This window comes from Plectropomus leopardus, chromosome 5 (assembly GCF_026936395.1).
Source record: "Plectropomus leopardus strain MGB_pleo_1.0 chromosome 5, ASM2693639v1, whole genome shotgun sequence".
In the NCBI taxonomy this organism is placed as follows: domain Eukaryota; kingdom Metazoa; phylum Chordata; class Actinopteri; order Perciformes; family Serranidae; genus Plectropomus; species Plectropomus leopardus.
Genome location: NC_142180.1, coordinates 11,636,270 through 11,661,200, shown reverse-complemented (window position 1 = coordinate 11,661,200; position 24,931 = coordinate 11,636,270). Strand labels below are relative to the sequence as shown.

At 38.0% G+C, this 24,931-nt stretch overlaps 2 protein-coding genes across 10 annotated transcripts in view; one reads left to right on the top strand and one right to left on the bottom strand.

Moving 5' to 3' along the window:
- mcoln3b (mucolipin TRP cation channel 3b) overlaps window positions 1-2,161 on the top strand; it is a 35,224-nt gene extending 33,063 nt beyond the window's left edge. For all 3 annotated transcript variants that reach the window (XM_088077523.1, XM_088077522.1, XM_042514446.2), the window contains exon 14: window positions 391-2,161. In XM_088077523.1, coding sequence (XP_087933649.1) covers window positions 391-430 — 40 coding nt within the window. In that variant the 3' untranslated portion in view covers window positions 431-2,161. The remainder of the gene's footprint in view (window positions 1-390) is intronic.
- LOC121964193 (G protein-signaling modulator 2-like) lies at window positions 791-23,013 on the bottom strand. 7 transcript variants are annotated; one of them, XM_042514407.2, is made up of 15 exons: window positions 22,883-23,013; window positions 14,579-14,800; window positions 14,053-14,188; window positions 13,531-13,670; window positions 11,478-11,601; window positions 11,071-11,186; window positions 9,991-10,146; window positions 8,347-8,455; window positions 7,899-8,064; window positions 7,073-7,170; window positions 5,805-6,020; window positions 4,232-4,394; window positions 2,562-2,747; window positions 2,364-2,479; window positions 791-1,839 (listed from the first exon to the last, which is right to left on the bottom strand). In XM_042514407.2, exons 1-15 carry the CDS (start codon window positions 23,002-23,004, stop codon window positions 1,672-1,674), a joined length of 2,238 nt encoding a protein of 745 aa, XP_042370341.2. In that variant the 5' UTR covers window positions 23,005-23,013; the 3' UTR covers window positions 791-1,671. The 7 variants fall into 7 exon arrangements, with proteins under 7 accessions (XP_042370341.2, XP_042370347.1, XP_087933644.1 ...); XM_042514413.2 differs by having other exon boundaries at window positions 22,766-22,923; XM_088077518.1 differs by lacking the exon at window positions 22,883-23,013 and adding an exon at window positions 17,034-17,514 and having other exon boundaries at window positions 5,805-6,002.
- Window positions 23,014-24,931: the final 1,918 nt, after the last annotated feature.

Genomic DNA, 24,931 nt, shown 5'->3' with positions numbered 1-24,931 from the left:
GTGCAGAGGCATTCCTGAAAACGTAAGGGCAAGGAACTGAAATGTGACAGAGAAAAATCATATGTGGGATTTAACATCCCAGTCTGTCTTTGTAAATCTGTTTTAGCTACCAATAATTTCACTGTAACTGTGCGTGGTTATTCGCGCTGATCTTTGTCAGTTCGACTGCTTTTGCACCGAGGCTCATTTGCATTGAAAGAGGCTGATTTTGCACCACTTGATGCATATAACCTATTTTAAAGATGTGCAAATAGTACAGGCACATGGAGATGCAGTTAGGGCTGCATTTTAACTTTTTGTCTTACTTTTGCAGGCAAAGGCATTGCAATCCTGTTTGCTAGAAATAATATCTCTGATAAAATCTAAACTGAGATTTTTTTTCCTTTTCAGGTTCAGGAAGGTTCAGGAGAGGCTGACCTCAGAGGCATAACAGGCCTTTAATGTGGAATATTGAAACATTTTACTGTAACAACTATAACCTAACAATAGTACTCGTGTACTCTTATATTCATCGAAGAGTCTTCGAAATCCTTTTGTTATTTTTTGTTTTCATGTGGCTCAGTGCATAAGACCGAATAGAGGGTTAGAGATGAAGCAGTCTTTGACAATGATGAATTCTGGTCTCTGAGATGCGCTTATGCCAAGAGCACTTTGTCATGCACTTTTTAATATTGATGTGTAAATGAAAAAGATTGTGACAATGAAATCTGAAATTGTACTGTTAATGTAAAATTTTGTTTGGAGGGATCCCCATGTTGTACACTGATGAATCAAGGTTAAATAAATAAGCTGTAATGTAAATCGTTTGATTTATTTCTCCATTGTCAGGAGGAGGTTTCAATACAAAAGCTAAAATAGCATTTTTTTTCACACTAGTTAATCCCCTGTAAAATCTTGTTACAATGAAGAAACATCCTGTTCATGGCAAATATAACTCCACCCAGACAACCTTAAACAATGTAAAACTGACAATCTTAAGTCTTTAAAAGCAATATGTTGGGAAGCAGATAGGCTAAATGGCTCCACTGGTCACCACTGCAGCAGTCGTGGTGGATGTGGACCTTTATTTCCCAAGAGAGGATTTGTCACTTGTTCACTTGGAGAGGTCTGAGATCAGTTTAGACCAAGATGCACCACTCTTAAAGACTTAATAGAATCGCCAGTGGGCAGAACAGTCCCTGCAATGTTCCAATTTGCTTAAATGCTTGGGATAAATTCACATAATGTCTCTTTTGTCCATATTCACGCAGAAATCCCTACGGTTTGGTTTAAGTACTTCTAAACGGTGTAGTTTGGAGGCTTGCATCAAACCACTCACACAAACTGTGGGGTAGTTAGTACTTGTAGTCCAGAGTCAGCAGAGGTCACTGTTATAGGTCTCTGAATCAAACAACCAGCAGGGGGCACAAGAAAACAACTCAGCTTCCTAAAAACAAGTCCATAAGTCTTGAAAAGCTCAATTTTACTGTCTCAATGACCAGTTTTGAATTGTCATCTTGATTTCTTAGAGTTTCTCTTGTATCCTTGGTGGAGTGACAGGAGCATTATCAGGATAATCCAAAAAGGCAGGAATCAAGAGTATTTTATTACCAAAGGAAAAAAAAAAGAAAAAAAAAGGAAGCTTAGTTACTTCATCGTTTTTACTGAGTGAAATATTAGTCACTCATGGAGTCAGTCTGGTTTGGATTGAGTGACACCTGGTGGGGGCAGGACTCGCTGCTCCTCCATTCTGTTGGATTGGGAACGCAGAATGAGACTGAAGAAATCTTCATCTGGAACAGTTGGTCCTTTTGTTTTAGAAGTTGGAGCAGCACACCTCTGGTCCTCCAAACGGGAACCCTGAAACAATAAGAGACAGTTTGTTTGTTTTTTTTAGCTGAAGCAAATTTCAAGCAATTTCCCAGTACTTTTCATTAAGTTTCCTAAAAAAGAACCATGTAATGTGGTACTAATTATATGGAAAACAGGATCTTGTTGTGAACTTGGTGTGTGTAAGATAAATTTTAAAAAAATTAAAATTGCTAGTGTAGTCTGGAGAGTAATTTAGTTGGTGCACAGCAGGTCATAAACATGCAAAAATGTAAAATCTGTTGCAAGAAGCATACCATACAATGTAGATAAAATCTGGAGTTTTTACCAATAAATAACACTTTTTAATTAATCAACTCTTCTATAAGAAAGTTCATTTTCCTCTCTAAAAGTGGTATGAAACTATGGATTTCTTTTGAAATGTAATAGGGTAGTATTAAGGAATCACAGGGGGGTAAAATGAAATGTTAGTAGACTCTATATCTGTAATGTGGAAAACACTATTTGCTATTTCTCTCTTGGACAGAATACAATCAGCACAGTGTATCTCTCACCTGGCACTTGACCAGCATGTCGAAGAACACGTCATCCCCCTCAGGCTGCTCAGCACTTGCCTCGAGCTGACCGTACAGGGAGGGTGTGTGAGGGGTATCTGTGTTGGATATGGGAGCTGAGAAGAGAGTATTGAACATGATGTGAGTAACGATACTGAGGGAGATGACGTACATGGGCAGTACCTTGTATTTGGTTACCTTGTGGGGGGGCTTGGTCTGTGCTGGAGGTGGAGGGTGTATGAGGCGGGTTGGAGGTGCTGAGACGTAAGCCAGGAAAATGGCTGAGGCTGACTCGTTGGTCGTCCAGACGACGGGCCTGGGAGCTGGCCAGCAGCTCCAGGAAATGACCAGGATCCTGCAATGGTGTTTCGCACTCCAAAATAGCTAAAAACAGAGATACTCATTATCTGTGAGTGATTCGTATCATCAGCCTGTGCCGGTAACCGTGAGCTGTGCCTTTTTACTTCTCTATTCAGCACTTCATTCTGATTTTGTGAAAGGTTAACACAAGAAAAGGAGAACAAAACAGCTTGAGAAGGATGAGGTGTTCCTCGATTACAGTTATTTTAGAAAATCTAAAGCAAAACTCCAAACTACCAAAATCACTCCCCACTGACTTGAAAGCAGGTTGTAAAAATTCTAGTTAAATCTGTCATGGAGCATGAAGGCTGTAATGAGCTTGGATTCGAGACCATTTTAGAGGAGTACAATAGTGACAAGTTTTCAAAATGGGCAAAAAGTTACATAGAAGCTGCTCTGCTCAGTGACGGATGAAACCACAAACCTTTTACATTGAATGGATGGTTTGGATTTTTTGAAATGGGGTGGAATGAGGTACTTATTTATAGTCAGTATATCAACTACAGTTGATGGTGGTCCCTACACTTCCAGTTTGGAGACGCGGGCAGAAATACCACCACAAAAGCAAAGCAAAACCTATTGTGGATTGGGGCAACAGCAAATCACAGTTTGGCCACCTAAAATAGTCTATCAATATTAGTATTTTCACAACTTTACCTACCAAGACAGCAATTTTCTTTCTCCATTGACAAAAAAAACCCATATTTTTACCTCACAGAACACAGGAGTTGCTGGTCTACCACTACTTCCATCAGTTAAACTGTATTATTGTGCAACTTTGGTGAATCAGATCCAAACCCCCCCAACCCTTAAATCACCAAAGTCACAAAATAATGCAAACTAACCAATTGAGGAAGCGGTTGAGCAGCAAGTTCCATACTCTGCACGGTTAAATTGCTAATTTTGTCAGTGAAATCTGGTGATTGTAAAGAGATCATAGATAAGAAGTTCAGCACCTTGTTGGAGACATTTGTCTGATGTCGAGATAAAGCATTAAAAATATTCTACATACAGCATACACTTAAACTGTTATTGATGTTTTGTAGGTGGTTATAATACTATAATTGTGCCGCTAATCTCTCCATGTTACTCCTGCCCGCTTCTCCAAACTGGGGCATGCGACTGATGCTAATACTATTATGTACCTCATACAACCCCACTTCTAAACAGCTAAACTTTCAAGGCTTGGAGCAGCAATATTTGATATTCAAAGCAGATTAAAGGTGTATTACTTTCAGACAGCTTTAACACAAACACCACAAAGGATTACACAACAGTTACTAAGTCAAGAACACTTTTGTGTACAAGCTGCGTTCACACCATATAGGTAAAACTCACTGGTCGCTACAGCAGACTGAACATGATGACAAATTAACTTGTCATTAATGAAGAACAAACAAATAGATAATAAAGAAAAAACTTTATCAAGTAAAAATGTTCACATATTTTGCATTTAGGTTGGAAAATTGAATTATTATATATGGTGTGAACACAAGGGACTGACTCACATTTCCTTTCAGCTACAGGTGGGGTGGAGGAGGGAGAGGAATAAGCGGTGACATGGCTCTGGCCATCCAGTAGACTGCACCTTTGGTCGTCCATTCTGTTGCCCTGGAAACGAGAGAGGAGGTCGAAAAAGCCATCCTCTCCTATAGTGTCCCGTGATCCTGGCTACAGTGTTCAAAAGCAGCAAACAAATAGACTTAACAACATCAGAAAAGAGCCTCAGATAATTAAGGTTAGCAGAACAGCTGAAGGGCTTTTAATGAAAACAATCAAAAAGCAGAAAGAAATAGTAAACAGCATCAACGTACACACTTCCTACTTCAGAACTCTCCTGTTACAGAAATTATTTTTTAGTTTAGGGCTAAAACGATTATTTGATTTGGGAACTGACAGGTAAACATTAATTTTCTCCAAAAGAAAATGTTTTTTAGTACTGTGGGGACTGTGATGGGCACATCTTTGAGATCCAACAATAAAATGATCTCATGAATATTCAAGAGTTCATTTCAAGAATTAAAATAACTGTTGGGTTAAACAGAAGCATGGCTTTATCTGCAAATATCTTCTGCACTCTCTGCTAGCTACGTCAATGCTTTTATCCCTCTGTGAAGTCTTTAAATTAAATCAGGACAAAAAATAAAAACAAACATTTACAAAGTGAAAGCTGAACTTAGCTATAGAGTTTGCAAAAGTTTTATGTTTGATTTGATTTATTTCAAAACATGCAAAAATTGAAATAAGAGAAATTATAATACAAAAGCAGACAGACATAAAAAGTAATATTTACAGACGATGAAAAACAAAGCAAAAGAATATCCAAAAATATCCAATTCATCATCAACTGCTTTAATAAACATTTAAATAAACACATGGGATTTCTCTCTAACAACTTATCCAGATTTTCTTTAGAGGTCCCAGGATCAGGGATTTTTCCTGCTAGGCCAGGTCCACCATTCACAAAGAACTGATAATAAAATAGAATTTTCATTATCCACATCAATAAAATACTTTAATAAGTTGGTTTTCTTCTTCTAATACTTTTTAGTCTACTCCATTTTCCTTTAATATTGTTTTTGTTGTCAATAATATTTTCTCATACTATTCTTTCTTACTAGTCCTTGAGTTAACTTGTTTTCATTTTTCTTAATATTTATTTTCTGCCTTTTTCGTTGTCTGTCTTATGAAATCTCTCCAAAGTGTAGTTTTCTTTTTTCATGCATTTTTTAATCCCTTTGTGATCCAAGGACAATTAGTCAATTTTAGCGTACTGCTTTATTCTTTAATTGGGAACATACAATAACATACAATGCATTCCTTTGTGTAAAATTTCCTGAAACTTTTCTTTCACATGAACTGGAGTCTGATATTGTTTTGTCAGAAACATGATCCCACACCAAATTATTTTCTCCTACAGTCTTAATACTGTATGTGGGGAAAAAAAATTAGGAGCAAGGCTGTGTCATGGGATACATGTTTCACTTTTCTTGAGAGTGACTTATCTTTGCCCATCTTGCGGGTTCTAGAGATGTAAAGATGTTAAGAGTGAGTAGGACAATCTGGTGTATTTAGACATACCTTAGGAGACACTGGTGCGTCCTGCTCAGGGGCCAAGAGCTCGGTGCGGTTTTCATGCTGGTCTTTCGGAGAGGATTTGTTGTTCTTCTGCTTCCTGCTTTTCAGCCGGTGGAAGAGGAAGAGTTTTGTAGAAGCCTTGATTGTGTTGTTTTTTGAAGATCCGGGGAACACATCCTCTTCCCAGTCCTGTACATTATACTTGCATATAGATTGATCCTTTTAATTGAAAAATTAAGTAAAGGTTCAGGTTAGAGAGCTAATACTTTATCCATGTTAAACATTAAAGGTTGGGTAAACAGGTTAAAGGGGAATGTATCATTATTTTACACAACAATAGCGCTTAAAAGTTTAAAATGTCTATGAAGGTTTGTGTTTACCATTGCCTACATGTTCCTGGAGCCACAGCAGTGTTTTTTAACAGTGTTAAATTTATTAAGATAGTTGCTAGGAAACAACTGCACCCAAAATTTAATATGCATTACTTTAAATGGGCATCATCATCATCTGGCACTTGAGTGTGCTTTTATATCCTGAAGGAACCTCAGGTACACTAACCACCTAATTTACCCAGTGAGCTAAAGGTCCAGACACTTCCCTTTAGCTCAGTATCAGCAGTGACGTCTGCCGAAAACTCGACTGATGTATGAGTCAGGCCGATAATCAACTAAGTTCTTGGCAGATAAAATTCAGTAGTCAGTATATGAAAATTCAGGAGGCAAGGAGACAACTGTGTGTTTAAGTGCTTTAAGTGTTCATTGCAAGCTACTTATAACAGCAGAGCAGACAGATATATCAGCCAATGTTTTATTTTATTTATGCCATAAAAGTCAAACGTCACCTGTCCCAGATAAGACTTGAACCAGCAACCTTAGACACACTAACCACCTGATTTACCCACTGAGCCAATCCTCCTGACACTTTGCACTGGGCGGTGCTCAGGCCCTACAAAATGATATATGATAATGATATAACTATATTACCCTATCATTTACCTCATTTATAAAAAAAAAACAGATTAATAAATGAGAGAAAATAAAAAAGCTTTTAACTGAAAAGGAGAGTAGAGATTTTATTTCTGTATGTTGCAAGCTAGATTTTTATGTCAAATACAAATGGGATTGCTCAGTATAAGTAACTAAAAAGTGGAATCATTTCAATTGTTCATTATCTTTTGAAATGAGGCCAACTATTGAATTTAAGGCAAAAAAACAAAACTGCATATTTAACATCGTAAGTGTTAGTCCCTTGTGAGGTGTTTTCATACATACTTGCTGCAGCGATGAATCCCCAGTTTCATTTTTGTCAGGACCTGGACTCAATCTCAGGTTCTCTGCACTGCTTCTTGTCCTTGATGAAGACTTGCTCCCTGAGACAAGAAAAAAATACAACATTCAACAGTGTGGCTGTATTTTAATATTTATGCAGCTGGGAAACAGTGATTTAAAAGTGCCCCGTGGAGTTTATTGTGAACACACAAAAATCTGGTTTAAATTCAGTCACCAAAACTCATTGTGTGTATCCCTGAGGTCTAACAAACATGTTGTCATTTTAAATCCTGTATTGTTGTTGTTGTCATTTATGTTTAATAGCATGCAGTCTTCTTCTTCTCTGCCTTTGTTGGTGTACTGCTGTGGTTCGTGGCATGTTACTGCCACCTGTACATCAGTGGAATAGTGGAATAACATTGGTAGGTTTGTGTATCATGTCATCTGTGTGCACATGCCTACTGATAACAAACTACTCCATAGCGCTACTAGAGTCAGTAACCACATAGGGTACCTTAAATGAAACATCACAACAAAAGGCAGCCTTTTCCAGAGATTCTAAAAACAGATTTCCCACTGCAGAGAATTTCACATTTAAAATTACAGTTTGTCAACAAAGAACATATAGATAATGTAGCCAGCAATCATGCTGCTAAAATGCAGTTCCTCAGATTCACAAGTATAATGGCATATTTCTACATGTTCCATAATGGATTTGTCAAAATGTCCTTAAAATGACAGGCTTTTCTAAGGAGTAGAGAGGTACATAAATGTATTGCATATTTCCCCACTGTGGGACTAATAAATGGGACTGATTATGTTATCTTACCTTGGAGGTTGGGGTAACCAGGGTAACTTGCTGACAGAGCAGAGCTGTTCATGTTGGTGTTGCAGAAGATATTGGCGTGGATGTTGGAGTTGGACTTCAGGCCTACGACCAGCCGTAGGTCCGACAAGTTCATCCTGGCCGTCACCTCACCGCTTTTGTCTCCAGTCTGCAACATTGACAACATCAAAGTTTATGGAAACAAGGCTTAATGTGAGCATAACATGACTCCAAAAACAAAAACAAAACAAAAAAAAAACAGGATTAGTTTTTATACGAGCTTTTCAGTTTGCATGTTCATAAAAATATTAAATGATGCATGCATAAAAATGCTGCATACAAAAGGATCTCCTATTCCCTGCTGTTCCCCATACAGACAGTAGAGGGGGGTGTGGCCTGATGGCAGCGACTGATTGCTCTCTGAGGGAGGGGGTAGACAGTAAACAGTCACCTCTTTGGCAATTTCCAGATGTTTCTCTGCAAAGTACATGGCTTGCTGATGATTCCCCAGGGCAGTGTGGGCATTTCCTAGACTCCAGTATGCTCGTCCTTCACCAACCCTGCAGCGAGACACAGAGGGAAACAGGCTGAGCAACTTCAGCTGAGATTACGCAAGACTGGGAAGGGCATTCATCAAACTGTTGTGTAGTTCAGTCAAATAAACCTGATGTTAACATGAGCTTGAGCACATTTTGTTACAGCAAAACAATTCTTTATTTATAAGAGCATACATTTCACAGAGTGTAATAAATTCCTATTATTTCAAACAAGAGGACCCAAGCTTACACTTATAGGCAGAGTGTTTGTGTGAGTCACTCTCTCCCTCTCTCTCTCTCTCCTCTCTCTTCTCTCTCTCTGTCTTCCAGTTACATCCCATTTTCTACCTTTTCAGAAACTTAAAAGGCAATATGGCTGCGCAAGTTTAGAAGAAAAACCTTCCTTTCCCTAAGACTATTAAAAAAAAAAAGAGATACTCCCACACTAGGAATTACAGCATTACTTTGTTAGCAGACATACAGTCAAGGAAAAGCCCATACACACTGATTTTATCTGCAAAATGAAGCAAACTAGAATTACCGCCTTACAGTTGTATGCCTCTGCCAGCCACTCAGGTTTCAGTTACAGTTTACATCCATGTCTGTTCAAACTCATATGTAGTGCGTGACTGTTGGCATGTTTTAAATATAGATTTTGCTGAAAATAAGCTAAATATTCTAAAACAGGTAGATGATCTATACAATCAGCACAGTTTCAAGACAGGCACCACAGAGTAGTGTCACCGGTTCAGTATATCACCAAATGCCTCTCCTGAGTTATAACCTTGAATAATGGCCAGAAAACTTTATGATGTGAAAGTAAGATCTTCTGACCTTTTGGATATAAAATGTCATCTCTCAATAATTTTATTCTATTAGAAATGTGTGTGAAATTTTGTCTTAGCTACTGCAAATTCCTGAGTACAATAACATGTCTTGTGTGGTCACAGTGACCGTATCACGTGACCGTTGTGACCGATCAGTTTAATGTTTAATCTAATTGGATGTTTGTGCCAAATTTGAAGAAATTCCATGAGGGTGTTCTTACGATACTGTATACACGAGACCGGGATGGATGGATGGGCAACACGAAAAAAAAAATCCACTGGCCACGGCTGTTGACACAGAGGAATAAAAAGTTTTTACCAAGTTTTTAGGCTGACAGGTTTTGGTCTGCCTTTCAGTGTCATAGTTGATAGAGGAGCTAATTTTTCAAATTCAATAAGAGTACCATGTTTTATAAACAGATTTCAAATTGTATCCAAAATGTATAACCCATAAATAGAAAGTCTATTTTGTGCCTACGCAATACTGACGTGCACGTGGATTTGCACGTCTTTGCTGCATCTTACTTGCAAAACCCCAAATGCTGTTTCCTTGTTAATTTGTCTGCCTTTCAGTGTTTTTGCGGTGATGCTTCATGGGTGTTAGCAGTAACACCATCAAAATTTGGCAGGTAATTAGTTCAGGGACCACCAGCATTGAAACCTTACATGCTCATTACACTTCAAAGACAGTTTGGCAGAAAGCTGATAACAAATGGCTTTTGTGGTCGATACCTGTCATTGAGGTCCTGAGCAATGACCAGATGTTTGAGGTGGTAATCAATGGCTCTCTCATAGTCTTGTAGTAGTGTGTAGGTGTTGCCCAGACTGTAACAGGCCTGAGCCTCCACTGCCTTGTCCTTCAAAAACCTGGCCAGCTGCAGAGTCCTCCTTAGGGTAAAACAGAGGAGGAAGAAGACAGTCAAGGAATGTGTAGGGTGGGAGCAGGAGAATGATAGTTATCTGCACTTTCCTTTCTCTTTGTTGCACTTTTCCAAGGACTTCTGTGTCAAGAAAATGCTGGAGTAAGGGATTAAAAACTTTTGAATGTAATCAACTACACCTCACGAATAACTATGTATCTATATCAGTACACACATCTGTGTTTGTGAAACCAAAATGGTAACATTTCACTTCAAGTACCCAGTTAGTATTTATAGAAGTAGATAAACATGGTAAAAATAAATGATTTATAACACATTATCATGTAGCTAAAGGTGATTTGATGACATTTGGGTGTTTATTAATGTACAGTATTTGTCAGCAATAATAACTTCTAATAGTATAACACTGTTTTTATCATTATAACTGTGTTTTACTATATTTCCATTCATTTTCTGTTTATACAGCAGCCTCCACATATGAATGCCCACAGGGGGAGTTATACATGCTCATAAATACATTAATAAATACAAATCTGGTTACAACTATATTAAAGTGCATTGTAAACTATTAACTGTATATACACTACTTGTAGATGTTGAACAGAGGGACATGAAGTAAAGTGTTGCCAAGAAAAGCTCATTCTCAGTGGGCATGATGAACCAGTTTCCCAGTGGACATCTTTTAAGTTTCATCTTCTTATCTTATTGATTTACAGTTGTGTATTTATAAGAGGAATTACAACTTCTTGATTCGGTCACTTAAGCTCTTACAGAGAAGAAAAAGTATCTGAGGATCATGACTGTTCTAAAACGAAAAATCACACCAGCACACTTGTTTTTTTCGTGTCTGGGTATAAAGATGACATACAGCATTATCTGCCGGGGACCATCACAAGGTGAGAAAGGCCTTGAGCGTCACTTGTTTACTCACTTGTAATGACCAGCCGCCACTTCAAACTGGCTGAGGAATATGTGAGCATTGCCAAGGTTACAGTGGGCCCTCCGCTCAGCAGACTTATCCCCAAACTCTTTAGCGATGAGCAGTCGCTGCCAAATGGGACAAACAGTTGGGTGCATTCAGGTTAGGATTAACAGGAAACATTTTAGAGGTTGTTGAGTATGTGACAAGTAATCGAGACGAATACAGCCTTCACACTCATGGGGTCAGACAAAACCAAATTGTGGATAAGAACTTCTACATCTTCTTAATGAATTAGCTTTCACCAACTAATGTTGTCTAACTTGTGTATCAAAGGCCTTAAAAAATCAGGGAGCCAGGCCAGTTTGAAGCAGGTGATGTGTAGCAGATACGGAGGAGGCTACATGTTTTTCACCTACCTTTTCATGAGCAGCTGCTGCCTTTTCAAAGTCACCCAGCAGGTAGTAAGTGTTGCCAAGGTTACCATGGGTGCGACCCTGAGCTGCACGGTCTCCTAACTCCTTCACCACGCACAAGTTTGCTCTTTAAAAAACAACAACACACATAACATGTACACATAAACACTTTTTGAATGTGTTTTTATAAAAAGGAAAAACACATTTTAAACAAACTTTTGTGTTTTCAGGATAATTTTTAGACCTTGTAAGAGCCCACAACACCGAGCAAGCCAAAACAAAAGAAATAATCCTTCCCTTTTGTTTCCTTGTGGTGAATCAACTGGGCTTAATATTATATGTACACTTTGACAAAATAATCTTGTAATATTTTCCTACACATAATGCATAGACTACTACAAAAGTAATCCCTCGAAATCATCACTTATGCCCCACTACAAGTGTGTGGTGGTGTTTTTATCTGCAGGGACTGCCCTCTCCCTGGATTTTCTGTGTTCAGGATGTTTATGGGCGTGTACCCCCACAGAACTCAAGTGAGTCTTTTACTTTCACCTGCTGCCAAACGTGTTTACAAAGAGTAACCGACAATCCTGCACAGTAGACCTTTAAAATACCACCACGTGTTGCCATGTGAAAAGGTTTCAGACTTGGATTCAAAAGCTGAAAATTAAGATTATATTGTCAAAACGCTATTTCCAAGTTTAAGACTGGACTTTCACACTCGACATGATTTGTATAATACCACCACCGCTACATGTCAGTAGCAGTTAACAGTGTTTTCTTTTACAGAGATTTTACCTACAGTTGATTGAATGGACAAGAGGGAGGACCACTTCATCAACAACTTGTAAACACTGCAAAAAGCCAAATTTAACGCAGCCACGGTGTGCTTTCGAGACTTGGAAAAAAACATTTTTGTTACAACTATTAGGCCACACATAATGGTGATAAATCAAAGAGGTTGAAACTCTAGCTTTACTTATAGGATTTAGAACAGCTTTCTTGCAAGACCGTGAGGATGACTCTGATAAAGGCCTCCAGCCAAAATGCAATACTGCAAAAGATGCTGGTGTCACAACCTCTTTTGTTACAAATGTCATATCAAATCATACAATGTCATGTAAATCATACAACTAGCATTTTCTTTTTAAAAGATAGCTTTTAGGGCTTTTTATTGCCTTTATTTAATAGGACAGACATAGTGTGAGAGGGGGAGAGAGAGAGGGGATGACAGCAAAGGGCCAAAGCTGGACTTGAACCCACGGCTGTGAGGACACAACCTCTGCACAAGGGTTGCCTGCTCTACCAACTGAGCCACCAGCATCCAACTACCTTTGAGTAGTTTATATGTGAGGAATTTGGGTGGCAAATTTACAAAAAGTAACACTGATACAAGGTAGAGCAGTGGGCTGTTGATAAAATATGAATATGGTGCTGAGAATGCTAAAAAGCAAAGGTCTTTATTTTCCCAGCTCAGATTTTGTATGTTTCCACTTAATGTTAAAAGTGGATGGTATTTCAATCTGTAAGACGACAAGTAGATTTGTTTCTACTGAGAACAGCACAACACTTTATGCATCATCCATATTTATAAAATAAGTATCTATGTTTTAATGTGACTTCAGAAAGATGGACTTGGCTTTTCGCATATAAATCATTTAAACTGGTCTGAGGAAAGCCTGGAAGATGAGGAGAGTGGCCTTTATTGGGATAAACTGTGGGTAGTTCTTCTCAGCGCTCAGTTATTTTGGAATTTTTCCACATAGCTATGGTATTCAAAATAAAAGTACTTATAATGTAAGTTTTTCTGTTCTTTTGCTTCTGCATATGATTTACTTGAAGATGCATGTTTTGTTAAACAGCTATTATCTTGTAATCCCATGTGGGTTGGGCCAGATATTGGCATGAGACAGCAAAAATATATAAATAAAAAAAACTTACAAGGTTATTGTGGGGAGCATACCTGTAACTCTGCTGTTGATTTATTGGCAGTCCTCAGGGCTTCCAGAATAAATGCAAAACAACTAATATTCAATGTTTAGCGATACCAACTCACTCATAGTACTGTGCAGCTTTACTTAGGGCTACCCTGGCCTCGTCTGGGAAGTCTCCTGGCTCGGCTCCAGTCCAGCAGATGCTCTTGCCCTTGGCGTGGTAAACGTTCCCGAAATTATACAGTGCTCGAGCCTGCCCAACCTACAACATGCACACCAGATTTTCACAGACGGAAACCAGAGTGACCAGTGCTGTAATTATATACTTAAAATACACTGACACCAGACCGGCGCGTTCGTATGCGGGCTGGCAAACTATTCTAGATGTTGGTACGCCGACGCTTCGCAGTCATCGTGCATACCAAAACTGTTCTGTGGCTGCATAGCAAGTCATGTGGTGTGATTGAACACAAATTTGGATCTATTCATTCTAATCAAAGCAAACATGCCTTTTAGTCATTGAGTGAACTTTTTAATTACAGAACACCAAAAATCATCCACTGTCAGTTTAAAAGGACTGAAAAAAACAATACCTAAACAACTCTTTTGTTGTAGTTCTAAAATCTCACTAAAATACAACCCACCTTATCATACATGGCTCTGGTGATATCCAAATGTCTTTGGCAACAAACCACTGCTTCATCATACCGTCCTAAAAGTTTTAATGTGTTCCCAAGGTTGCCGCTGGCTTTTGCCTCACCAAGTTCATCTCCAATTGTTCTGGGATTACAAAAGAGGCAAAAAACACATTAGGAAATAATTAGACTGGAATATTAGTGGATTACTGGAGTGTATGAGTACAAAAACACAAGAGGAAAGAAAGTAATTTACAGCTGCAAGCAGCACTACAGTGGAGTTGAGTCTAGAAATTTAATCATGGAGGAGGAAATTGTTGATTAAAAAAAGTTTTAGTATTTGTTCAGAAGATTGTTAGATATTAATCTTAAACTTTTGGTGTTGGACCTGCATTAAACTTGAATGCACAGTCACTAAGCCAAGTTAAAAATCCGCAGGATTCATGTATTTTTCAGGTTTTCCGATCTATATGACAAGGGTTCAAAAGGGAGATATGGCTTCAAAACAAACTCATATAAAGTTGTGAAACTCTACCTCGTAAGAGTGAGGTCATGCCGATGGTACTCCAGGGCTTTGTTATACTCCTGCAGGTGAAAGTAGGCATTGCCCAGCTGACTGTAGATGGCGCTGAGGATTTGAAGGTCCTCTGTTCCAACCTGGATGGCAGACTCAAAGAAGGACACACCGGCGCGATATTCACCAGCCTTACAAAGCCGCTCACCTTCCAAAGCCAGGTCCAGACAAGATGACTCCATCCTGCAGCAAATTGGATCTCTGTGAGAAGTTGACTCTTCCAAAAGTCATGATATTGTTGAAATGTTTGAGAAAAATTTGTTCGGGAAGAAGAAACATTAAAATCAAAACATGAAATGAGGCAAATTAAGGAATTGTGGGAGCTATATCATTCCCCTACTTTACAGTATAACACCCAAAGGAGGGGCTTATTGTATTTGTTACTAAATATTTGAGTCAAACACCTTGAATACAATAATGGACTGCAATCTCAAAATTTACTAGAATTCATAATGGCAATAAAAAAACAATGATATTCAGTACTGGTTATCTGCAGATTTTCTTGATTAATTGACTGATCGTTTAGTCCACTTAAACGGGACTTCTTCTTGGTTTCGTCTTCGTCTTGTTTTTTCTTGACCAACTGTCCAAAAAACAAAAGTATTCAATTTACAAAGATATAATACAGAGAAACGCAGAAAATATTTCCATTTGAGAGGCTTGAACTGGTGAATATTTGACTTTTTGTCATTATTTTTCCTTTTAAAAATAACTAAATCAATTAATCAAAAAATAAAAACCATTGTAGATTTTTTTTTCTTCTGATCTACTTATTGAATCATTGACTAACAACTTTGGCTGCAAATGGTCATTCCTGCCAGATGAATTACTTTAAAAGAAAATACAATTATCAGAGCATTTATCAATTAATAATGTGTCGATCAACTTACTAATGTACTGACTTGTAATTACAATCAAGGTAATTACAAACAATTTTTAACAACCATACCCTTTACCCAGGAATTTTGTGTGCTGAAATGTACAGTGGTGTTAATCATAAAAAGGGACAACAGTGACTGTACAAGCACGCCGGCCTATATTCTGGAAGCATTCAGATACAACAAATACAGAAACAGCAAATGTTAAACTGGGAGAAATCCAGACCTTGTGAGGCCAAAGACAAGAACTATAAATCCAAAATAAGACGGAGCATTTCCTGTCTGCCATGAGCCTAAAAGCTCCAAAATTACCCAGGAATGAAAATATGTGCCTAACATTTAACCATGAACACAAAGTAAACTCAGATGTGTCTGCGGTGAGGACAACCATTTTACAACCTCCACACCCTTACTAGGAAACAAGGTCATCCCTTTTCGTCAACATCAAACTGCTAGTAATGAAAAAAAGTAAAAAGAGTGAAACCATAGGATGACATCATACGATAGTCAAACAAATCCAGACATGCACGCGTGCAGAGAACCGTGAGCATTTACTTTGTTTCTAGGATACAGTTTTAGGATAGAGTTTCAAAAGTGGAATGTTATTTATTCCTCTTGACTGATCCTAAATTTGGACCAGACAACAATCTGTTTCTCTGTATTCAGACCTCGAAAGCAGTTATGTTTACAGATGGAATTCAATTTATTTTCTTTTAAGCATACAGAGATTTAAAATGTTAACCTGGCTTTTGAGATATAATTTGGTTTTAGTGCAGATCTTGTGAAAACAAATGACAGCATGAACTTTCATTTGAGTGATCACAGGCCCATGACTTGAGGCTTATTTTCGGATATCTCTCAGAACAAGTAAGAGTTAGGCCTCTAGCTCTTAAAGGGTTGCATTAGTACTCCCCTTCAATGTTGAGGTCCCCTGAGAGACTCAGTATTAGGGTTCCCAGACAGTCAGCACAACCCCCTCCAGTCTGTCTCCAGACCCCCCAAAAAACTGCTACAAAATACTTCAGGAAATTAAAGGTTAAGTTTAAGGTTAAAGTCTGCCCCTCCCAGAAAATAAGGCAAAATATGTTGTATTTGCCACAGTAGGACTCATTTATTTGTTATCCTCTCAAATAATTAATGGTAGAGAAATGACTGACCAAATGCAGCTGCATATTCACACATCACAGTGTACAGCCTTAACTTACACACTAAACATAGAAGCTTCCTCATCTCCATTCATCAGTACCACTTAAACATGCCTTGGGGTCAAGGAGAGAAGTATTTAACCTCGGTTTGACAGCGGGGACCTTCTTTCAAAAGTGAGCGTTGATAGATTTCAGAAACTTAAATTGGAAAATGGTTTATAGCTCTACTTAAAACATAGCGTTTGATCTTAGTGTTTAAAGATATCCCTTGGACAGGTTTTCTATGAAATATTTGCTTCCTTGTCTATATTAACATGTTTGCTAACATCAATCAGAACAGCTCATTGCCCCGAGTCAATGCAATGTGACATACCCATGCCAGGGCTCACATACCTGTTGCCTCGCCCCATTCTGATGCACTGAAGACAGTCTGACACGACAGACATTTCACGTTTCTTGATCACTCTCTGGAGCAAATGCAGCACTTTCAGCAGAACACCCTTTACCTTCTCTTCCTTCACCTGTATACACATAACGCATGCAGCCACAGTTTCCCAGTTCCATAAAAAATAAAAGAAGACACGGCTCCCTTGGATCTGCTGCTGTCCCTCAGAGTGCCCTGCTAACCCGTGGTAACAGCAAAACAAAGGACTTAATCCGCTCAGCGTTCACATCAACCTGAACTGTCAGAAGCTGGGGTAAGAGACCTTTTGTTTAAGCAAGTACAGATTAACACCAGGTTGTTTCCAAGGAAAAATGAATGAAGAAAGAATGGTAAGCCAGGTTGCCAAGTTGAGCTGATTGTCGTATTCCTCTATGACTTAGCCATTTGTAACTTGCATCTCTAAGCCACCTGATGGTGTGTGTCACTTCCAATTAGGCCAGACCTCAGTGGTAATTATAGCCACTTTAAGTGGCTCCAGTGAGCTCTAAGGCTATTTGCTCAACACTCTAAAGAAATAATCATTTAGCGGCAGGCAGCCTCCATGAGAAGATATTCTCAAAAAAATATTTTTTAGCTGCATGATTAATGTACACTTTAATGAGATGGGTTATTTATTATTTAATTTCTATAATACTCAATGATTTCTTGGGGTAAATCCACCAATCCCTTTAAAGCTCCAAGTAATTTAGCAGTAGCCGATCCAGGAAAGAAAATCCACTTGTTTGAATTAACTAAGAAGTCTGATCGATGTACCCTCTAGGGGAAGACACAATATGTTGCCTTCCCATTAAGTCGAGCACAAGGACTGGAAAAAGCCATGTGACATTAACCCTTTGAAAACTGATTCAACATCAGTTTTCTTGTGCTGTATTTAGATGCCTTTCACAAGCTATTTGACCCTTTGACAAGTGAGCAAATTGGTTTGATTTCTTTTGAAAAATAGGGAAAAAAGACTATGATCAACTTGGCAAGAAATTTCCCACAGGCTGCAAGAACTTCTACCTAAAAATCTGTTTTAAAAAAAGAGGGAAGGGTTATTAGAAAATAATAATGAACAAAATGGAGAAATGTCCATAAAGTTATATTAAAGAAAAAATACAATAAAATGTATAAAAATAAATACATTTTTCAGTCCCTTTTCTAGGTCATTATCATGGTTTTCTTTGTTTGTTTGTTTGTTTCTTCTTTTCAGGTCATTTTCTTGTGACATTTTTTTTTGTTAATTTTAGGGCTATGTCTTTTTAAGTTTTTTCTTGCATTCTCCCTTTGTTTTTTTAAAATTAAACCAATTTGCTCAAGTTTCATTGTTAAAGCTGCTCAGTTGACAAACACCAGCTAAATCATTACATAATCAGGGTTATTTTTGGAACAAACCTTGATGCATGTGGAAATCAAAAAATCAGATTATGATGCTTTCTAAATGCCTTTTCATAAGAGCAATTCAGAGCACATAGACACCTTTATTGTGTAACTAGTGCTGTTTGTCCTTGGCTTTTGGTTGGGCACCAAAATTTGACAACACACCCAACATGTTCCTGCTGCATTGTAACTGCAGGATATTGCCGTTAGCGCTTGAGGCTAGACCTGCGAGTGTCTGGTTATCAGACTGTCTTCAGTAAGAGGTAACGGACTAGCTTGCAGGTTATTGACACAGAGGGTGGAATTCGTTCAGAGAAAAACGTGCTGGTGGCACAGCGACCTGACAAGGCTTGTGTGTTTTAATACCTCACATTACAATGGGGTGACGCAGTATATGTCAACTCTACCCTACAAAAGCTAACAGAGCCTGCAATCAGCATATTCTCACAATTGTTTTAGTCATGGCATGAAATATTTACAGTGTGGTTAGTAAGGACCTCCCAGAGTCTGCTCAGCATCCTTCATCAGTTAGCCAATAAGGTATCGTGTTACTGCCACAGAAAAACAGCTGATACTATTCCTCACATCTATGTGGACACACAAATCTGTGAATATGCCAATAAAATTAAGTACAGGCAGGTGAAAACAATGACCAAATGACCATTAAACCGCTTATGTCTGATCTCTGTTCTCCCTTCAGAGAAAGACAAAATTACAACACACACATTTCTCCAGCAATATATAAAATTAGTTATTTAAAAAAGATCTACAGCTAAAAAAATAATTTCGTTGTTGACTTATCTGCCACTATTCTTTTCAATTAATTGACTGATGGACAAAAAATGTATAAATGGGGGGAAATAGTGTACCAAAAGCCAGAGATATTCAGCTAGGCATCACAGAAAACAGAATTTGTGCATTTTTGCTTATAGTTATACTATAAAAGACTATTGAAATGATCAAAATTGTTTTCAATTGTTGATTAATCCGTTCATTGAATATTGTTTCACCTCTAATCCATATCAAATATTATGAGGGAAATCTATTATCAAAGTTAAAGCTTTCAGGCTTTTACCACAATATCTAGGCAAAAGTGCAAGCATTTGTAAACTTTCTTCAGATCCTACACGATGAAGACAGATCATTTTGCAGTCAACTCAAATTCTCAACATAAAGAGAGATACATTACAGTTAATGTGACTCTGACTATGGAGCCTACCTGTGGCGGACATGAAGTAAATGCTCCCTGTCCAGTACACAGTGCAAAAAAACAATGCCATACATGACAATCAGCCTGGTAGTCCTCACAAGAGCCTGAGAGAAAACCACATGATGAACTGCTGTCAACTGCCACGCTAAACGGGTATCCACAAAATCTGGAGAATAACTGAAAAGGACTTGTCATCAGGAAAGGCTGAACACTGCCATGCATGGTTTCCACTGGACAACACAAGAATTCAGCCGTCATACTATCTCTGTCCTCCTCTTATCTTGAAACTGGAGCTGTTAAGCAAGAGTAAACACTGACTGACACACACTGTCATGTGTTTGCAGCCGCAACAGCTTATTTTTAATTAATTTAGTCATTCATTCAACAAAAACACATACTTAGTCATTTTGAAAAGATGCAAATGGGAAAGCACTTTAAATCAACAATGCTCTACAGTTAAAACATAGTAGTCACTGATGGTAAAGCTGATATCAATTTTGTAGAAGCTGTCAGTTCAATTCTAGAGCAGAAATAAATGTCAGTCAGTTAAGCAATTGGTAAAAATTAATTGTCAGCAATTCTGATCATTGTTAATCAATTTTTTAACTTTTAGAGCAAAAATAATCTAAAATTAATAAGTTTTGGTGTCTAAAATATTGATGTTCACTGTTTTTCTTACTTCACCAGGATAATGAATTGAAGACTTTTAAATGTAAACTTGGTAAACTGGTAAACGCACTGTTTTGTAGACCAACATCTGACATTTTGTAGACCCAATGATTAAACAATCAATCATTTGCTCACAGTTACTATAACTGACCAAATGATTAAACAATTAATCTGGAAAATAACTAATAGTGTACTAAATAATGCAAAGAATGATTAGTTGCAGCACAGTTTCCAGCTTTGTTCATTGCAATACTAGCAACTTGCATGTTTTCATGTTTCTTTAAGATGCAATGCAACTTTAACGATTAATATGTAAAAAAAAATGCATAAATCATTTTGCAGCCGCTTTATCAAATAAACCCAGCTATTACTGGGTGAGATATTAACTTGTCATGTATCTTTTTTGCTGTAAGTATCCATTTCAAAAATGCACATCAGCAGCACGCTATACAGTGCAGCGGACTGAATACAAAGACACACACATTTGAACCATAGCCTGTATACAGTCTAAGCTTTGAACCAATGCGGAGGGTTCATCCTATTTGTGTCAAACTTACGAGCATGTCAAAACTTGTGAGATTCAACAGACCGGGCAACATTTGATTCACTCTTCACACCTCCCATCTTAGTGATCATGTGCTCACTATGAGCTTTTTGTTTTGATCTTTCTGCAAATACCGTTGCACTGAGCTGTGCTGGAATTGTCTGCCTCCCTGTTGGTTTGAATGAGCCTATTATCCAATGACCTCATTCACTGACTGAAGTGTTTTCACCCACAGAACTCCAGCTGACTGCATGATTTTGTGTTGATTTCATCATCTTCTGTAAACTAGACAGTGTAGTGTGCAAAAATCCCAAAGGGAGCAGCCCCGACTCCACTGTAATACATGCATGGAGCAGCCGTTTCTGATGCAGTGAGCACAAGGTCAGGCAACAATCACACCATGCTCACAGTTACTTTAACTCTTTGACAAATGAAAACTTCACTTTTTGATCTGTCTTCATGTTTTACATTATTTTTGCTGGTGGAGTTTGAAAAGTGGGTTATAGCTATGAAAGTAAAGAAAAGGACAGCAGCACATGCTGTTGAAAATTACCGATACATTCCTTTAGCAATTCCCTGTTAAATGCACAGCAAAAAGCTGCAGAATACACTGAAAATATGTTGATAAACAAGTGTTATGTAAACCACTTGGACAAATTTACTGTCCCAGTGTACAATAGCTTATTGATATAAAGAATAACCAAAGGACAAATTCAGGAACTGAGATGTATGCCATGTAAGAGCAAAACTGCAAGAAAACGTACCAAATACTTGCATTTTCACTTTCAATATTATCTATATAAATCTAAATAAATGTCAATGTAATATTAATATCACCTGTTTACTTAAATTACAAATACCTCTGAAATGCTTTGGGAAATTAGGTGTAGGCAGTTTGCAAATTAATTGAGACAATTTCTAAATGCCTAAATTCACATTTTCTAGAGGCCTAAAACGGCCCTGCATCAACAGAACCATGACCAACACACCATAAAAGTTTGTTTTCCCCCCACAACAAAACACTTCAATTTTTACTTTCTTTAGCAGACAAATGATTACTTGTGTGGACAACTACAAAGGAAAAGTATTGCAAGTACGTAACAGCTCTTTTGAGGCTCTTTGCTCTGAGTAACAGTGATTTAGTCACATATGCTAGAGATAAACCATAACTATTTCAATATGAGTACGCCAAACCAATCCCTGTCTAATTAAGTGATGCTCTCTAAAATGAAAACCATCTTTTCTTTTGAAGAAAGCTTCATTAGAGACTCACCCTAACCATGTGGGGGAAAAGAGGTCAAGAAGAGTTAAATGAAAACTGAGACGCAACACATTTACTGTAGGCTTCTCTGTATTCATTACCTTTAAAATTAGCTAACTGCTTCAAAATAGGCAATGCCGATGAGAATACACATTAAATCTATGAAGTGTATAAAGCTACTCGGTTACTGCACTGAAAGCAGATTTTAAACTTGCAAATAATGACCATTTTTGTGTACTAAAAAATATCAAATCCTGTCATGTGTTGCTCTTAAGGACAAAATGGGAAACTGTTAGTTTAATTCAGGTCAGTTATTTCCCATTGTGTCAAACGATGACACATCTTCACTTCATGGGGATGACTGCTTGGGAAATTACATAGTAGAAATGAGTCAGTTTAGTATGAACATGCCATCACATGCTCGCTGTCTGAACGGTAAATAACGTAACTTTAATGAAGTGGAGAGATACTGTCGTCTGTTAACTATTAAATAAAAACTCAAGTTGTATCCAAACGGAGTCCGAAAATAGCTAAATAAGCTAACATTTGACGCGTTTAGCTAACTATAACCGTTACTAGGCATGGAGCCCGACAACATAACTGACAGACAAACTTTTCAGGTATTCGGTTCACCTACCTCAAACTGAAGTACGCAAATACACCACAAACATGACTTCAGCTTCAGAGAATACTTCCACAAACTTCAATTCTTCCTAACTAATCTTTTCGCCCAGTTGTTTACTATACTACTCACTCGTCCATCTGGGAGGAAGATGACTCCGCTGTCTCGGGAAGCAGAAGTTGTGAAGAAGCCACTCCTCGCGCTGAAAATCTGCCTCCAATTAGGATCCCACGGCTGCTGCATTCAAGTGCCATCGGAAATGTTGACACACATATTGAAAGCCAAATGATTGACCAATCAGATCCGTTAGGGATACAAAAAACGTTATGTCTGACGTTTACAGGGCGGAGGAAATTTGAAGGCCTGTACTGATGGATTAAAGTCCTGTTTTATACTGCAACGAGTGGCTCAAATTAATTCAGCAACAATTAAGTGCCAGACGTGATAGCTATAAATGAAGGTCTCTCCCGCCCCCTGTCGCATAAAGTGGTTCTGTGCTACTCGACTTCTAAAATACCCATAACAACACCTCCTAAATTAAACAAATGATTTAAGTAGGCTATATTTACATGTAATGTTGAACGTGGAAACGGGTAATTCCGACAAGCTCCTGAAAGCAACAACAGGCTTATCAAGTACTCTAAAATTTCTAAATAAAAGCCTTTATTCCCAATGTAAACTATAACTTTTAGCAAAAATTCTCATCTTCAATAGCATACAACAGAGTAAATTTATAAATATATTTTACTAGGGATCTGTTGAAGCCTGGGCTTTGTCAAAATACGTCTAAATCTGTCAAGGAAGATATTGTGACACAATCAAAAGCCCAATAAAAGCAACTGAATGGGCCATGTCTGAATGGGACATTGTTTTGTCAACTGATGTTTCCAAAGTCTTGTTGTTCTTCTTGTTTTCCATGATATGCTTTTCTACACATAAATTCCCCCCAGCAACAAAGCACATTTCAAGATGCCACATCTCATAACTGTTAGACCCCAAAATTAAAATTACTATCATCTGCCAGCCACATAACGTGCTTACCTTTACCAAAAATGATTCTATCCTAAAAAGAGCCTACTGTTTTTTATTTTGTTTTTTGTTGTACCTGTCAGTTCGACAAGAGTAAAACAATAACAAGCACAAATGCAGGGGCTGTTTGAAATTCTGCAATGAGTTATTAAAAAAAAAAAGAAAGACTTTGTTTTGTTCTCAGTTCGACAGGATAGTTAGGATTAGAGAGTCACACACACCTGAACGCTGAACCTCCCTGCTTCTATAGCACTGGGGATTTCTAGTGCAGAAAGCTGAGACAAAAAAAGGAAAAAGAGAGAAAGGAGGGAGTCACTGTCAGTCTCTTTGCATGAAACGAAAATTAACCCACTACTTAATTTTGTCAGTCAATGGTTGTATAAAAGTTAGCATGGTCCCAAATAGATGTCAGGGCAGCATCAGCAGTGTGTCAGCCTCTCACCTTGTTTTAGGTTGGTTATTTTAGCCTTTTGCATTCATCATTCAAACCACCTGTCCTTTGTAAAAAAAAAAAAAAAGTGTACTCTGCTGTCCCCAAAGGAGTTTCCACTGACATCTAAATGAAGACAGACTGCTGCTTCTTGACCTCTGGGCTTTGCTCCTTGTCCTTCATCTCTTGATATATAGCTCTCTGCATTTGTCATCGCTTTGGGCTGCACATTGCTCTGCTTATATCTGGTGAGTGTTTTTTCTTTTTTTAATAGAGGCCAAGTTTTTGAAAAACACATGGACGCTGTGTTTATTAAAGATCAGACTGAGTGACACTCCAGCCACATGAAGAATGACTTATTGCGTCTCCACCGCCTCTCTCCTCTGTGTTGGTGTGCTCTTTCTGATAGCTTTTAAAGATTTCCTGAGATGTTTGCATTTGTCTTTCGTGTCAATGTTATTTGCCACAGTGTCAGCTCTGTGCTGGAGAATCCTAATGAACCCTGACTTTTCCTTTATTGTCTCTGTCGAGTGGTTCGAACACAGTGTTATAGCTCACCAACTTTGGCCAAAACTATGACAATAAGAAAAAGACTTTTAGAAAAAAAAAGCTGTTAGATCTAAATAATTGCACAAAAATAATCACAGTGTTTTCTCACCTTCTAAAGATTGGGATTTCTTGGCTGATTAATTTCCTATAACTGAACTGTCATACAGCATTAA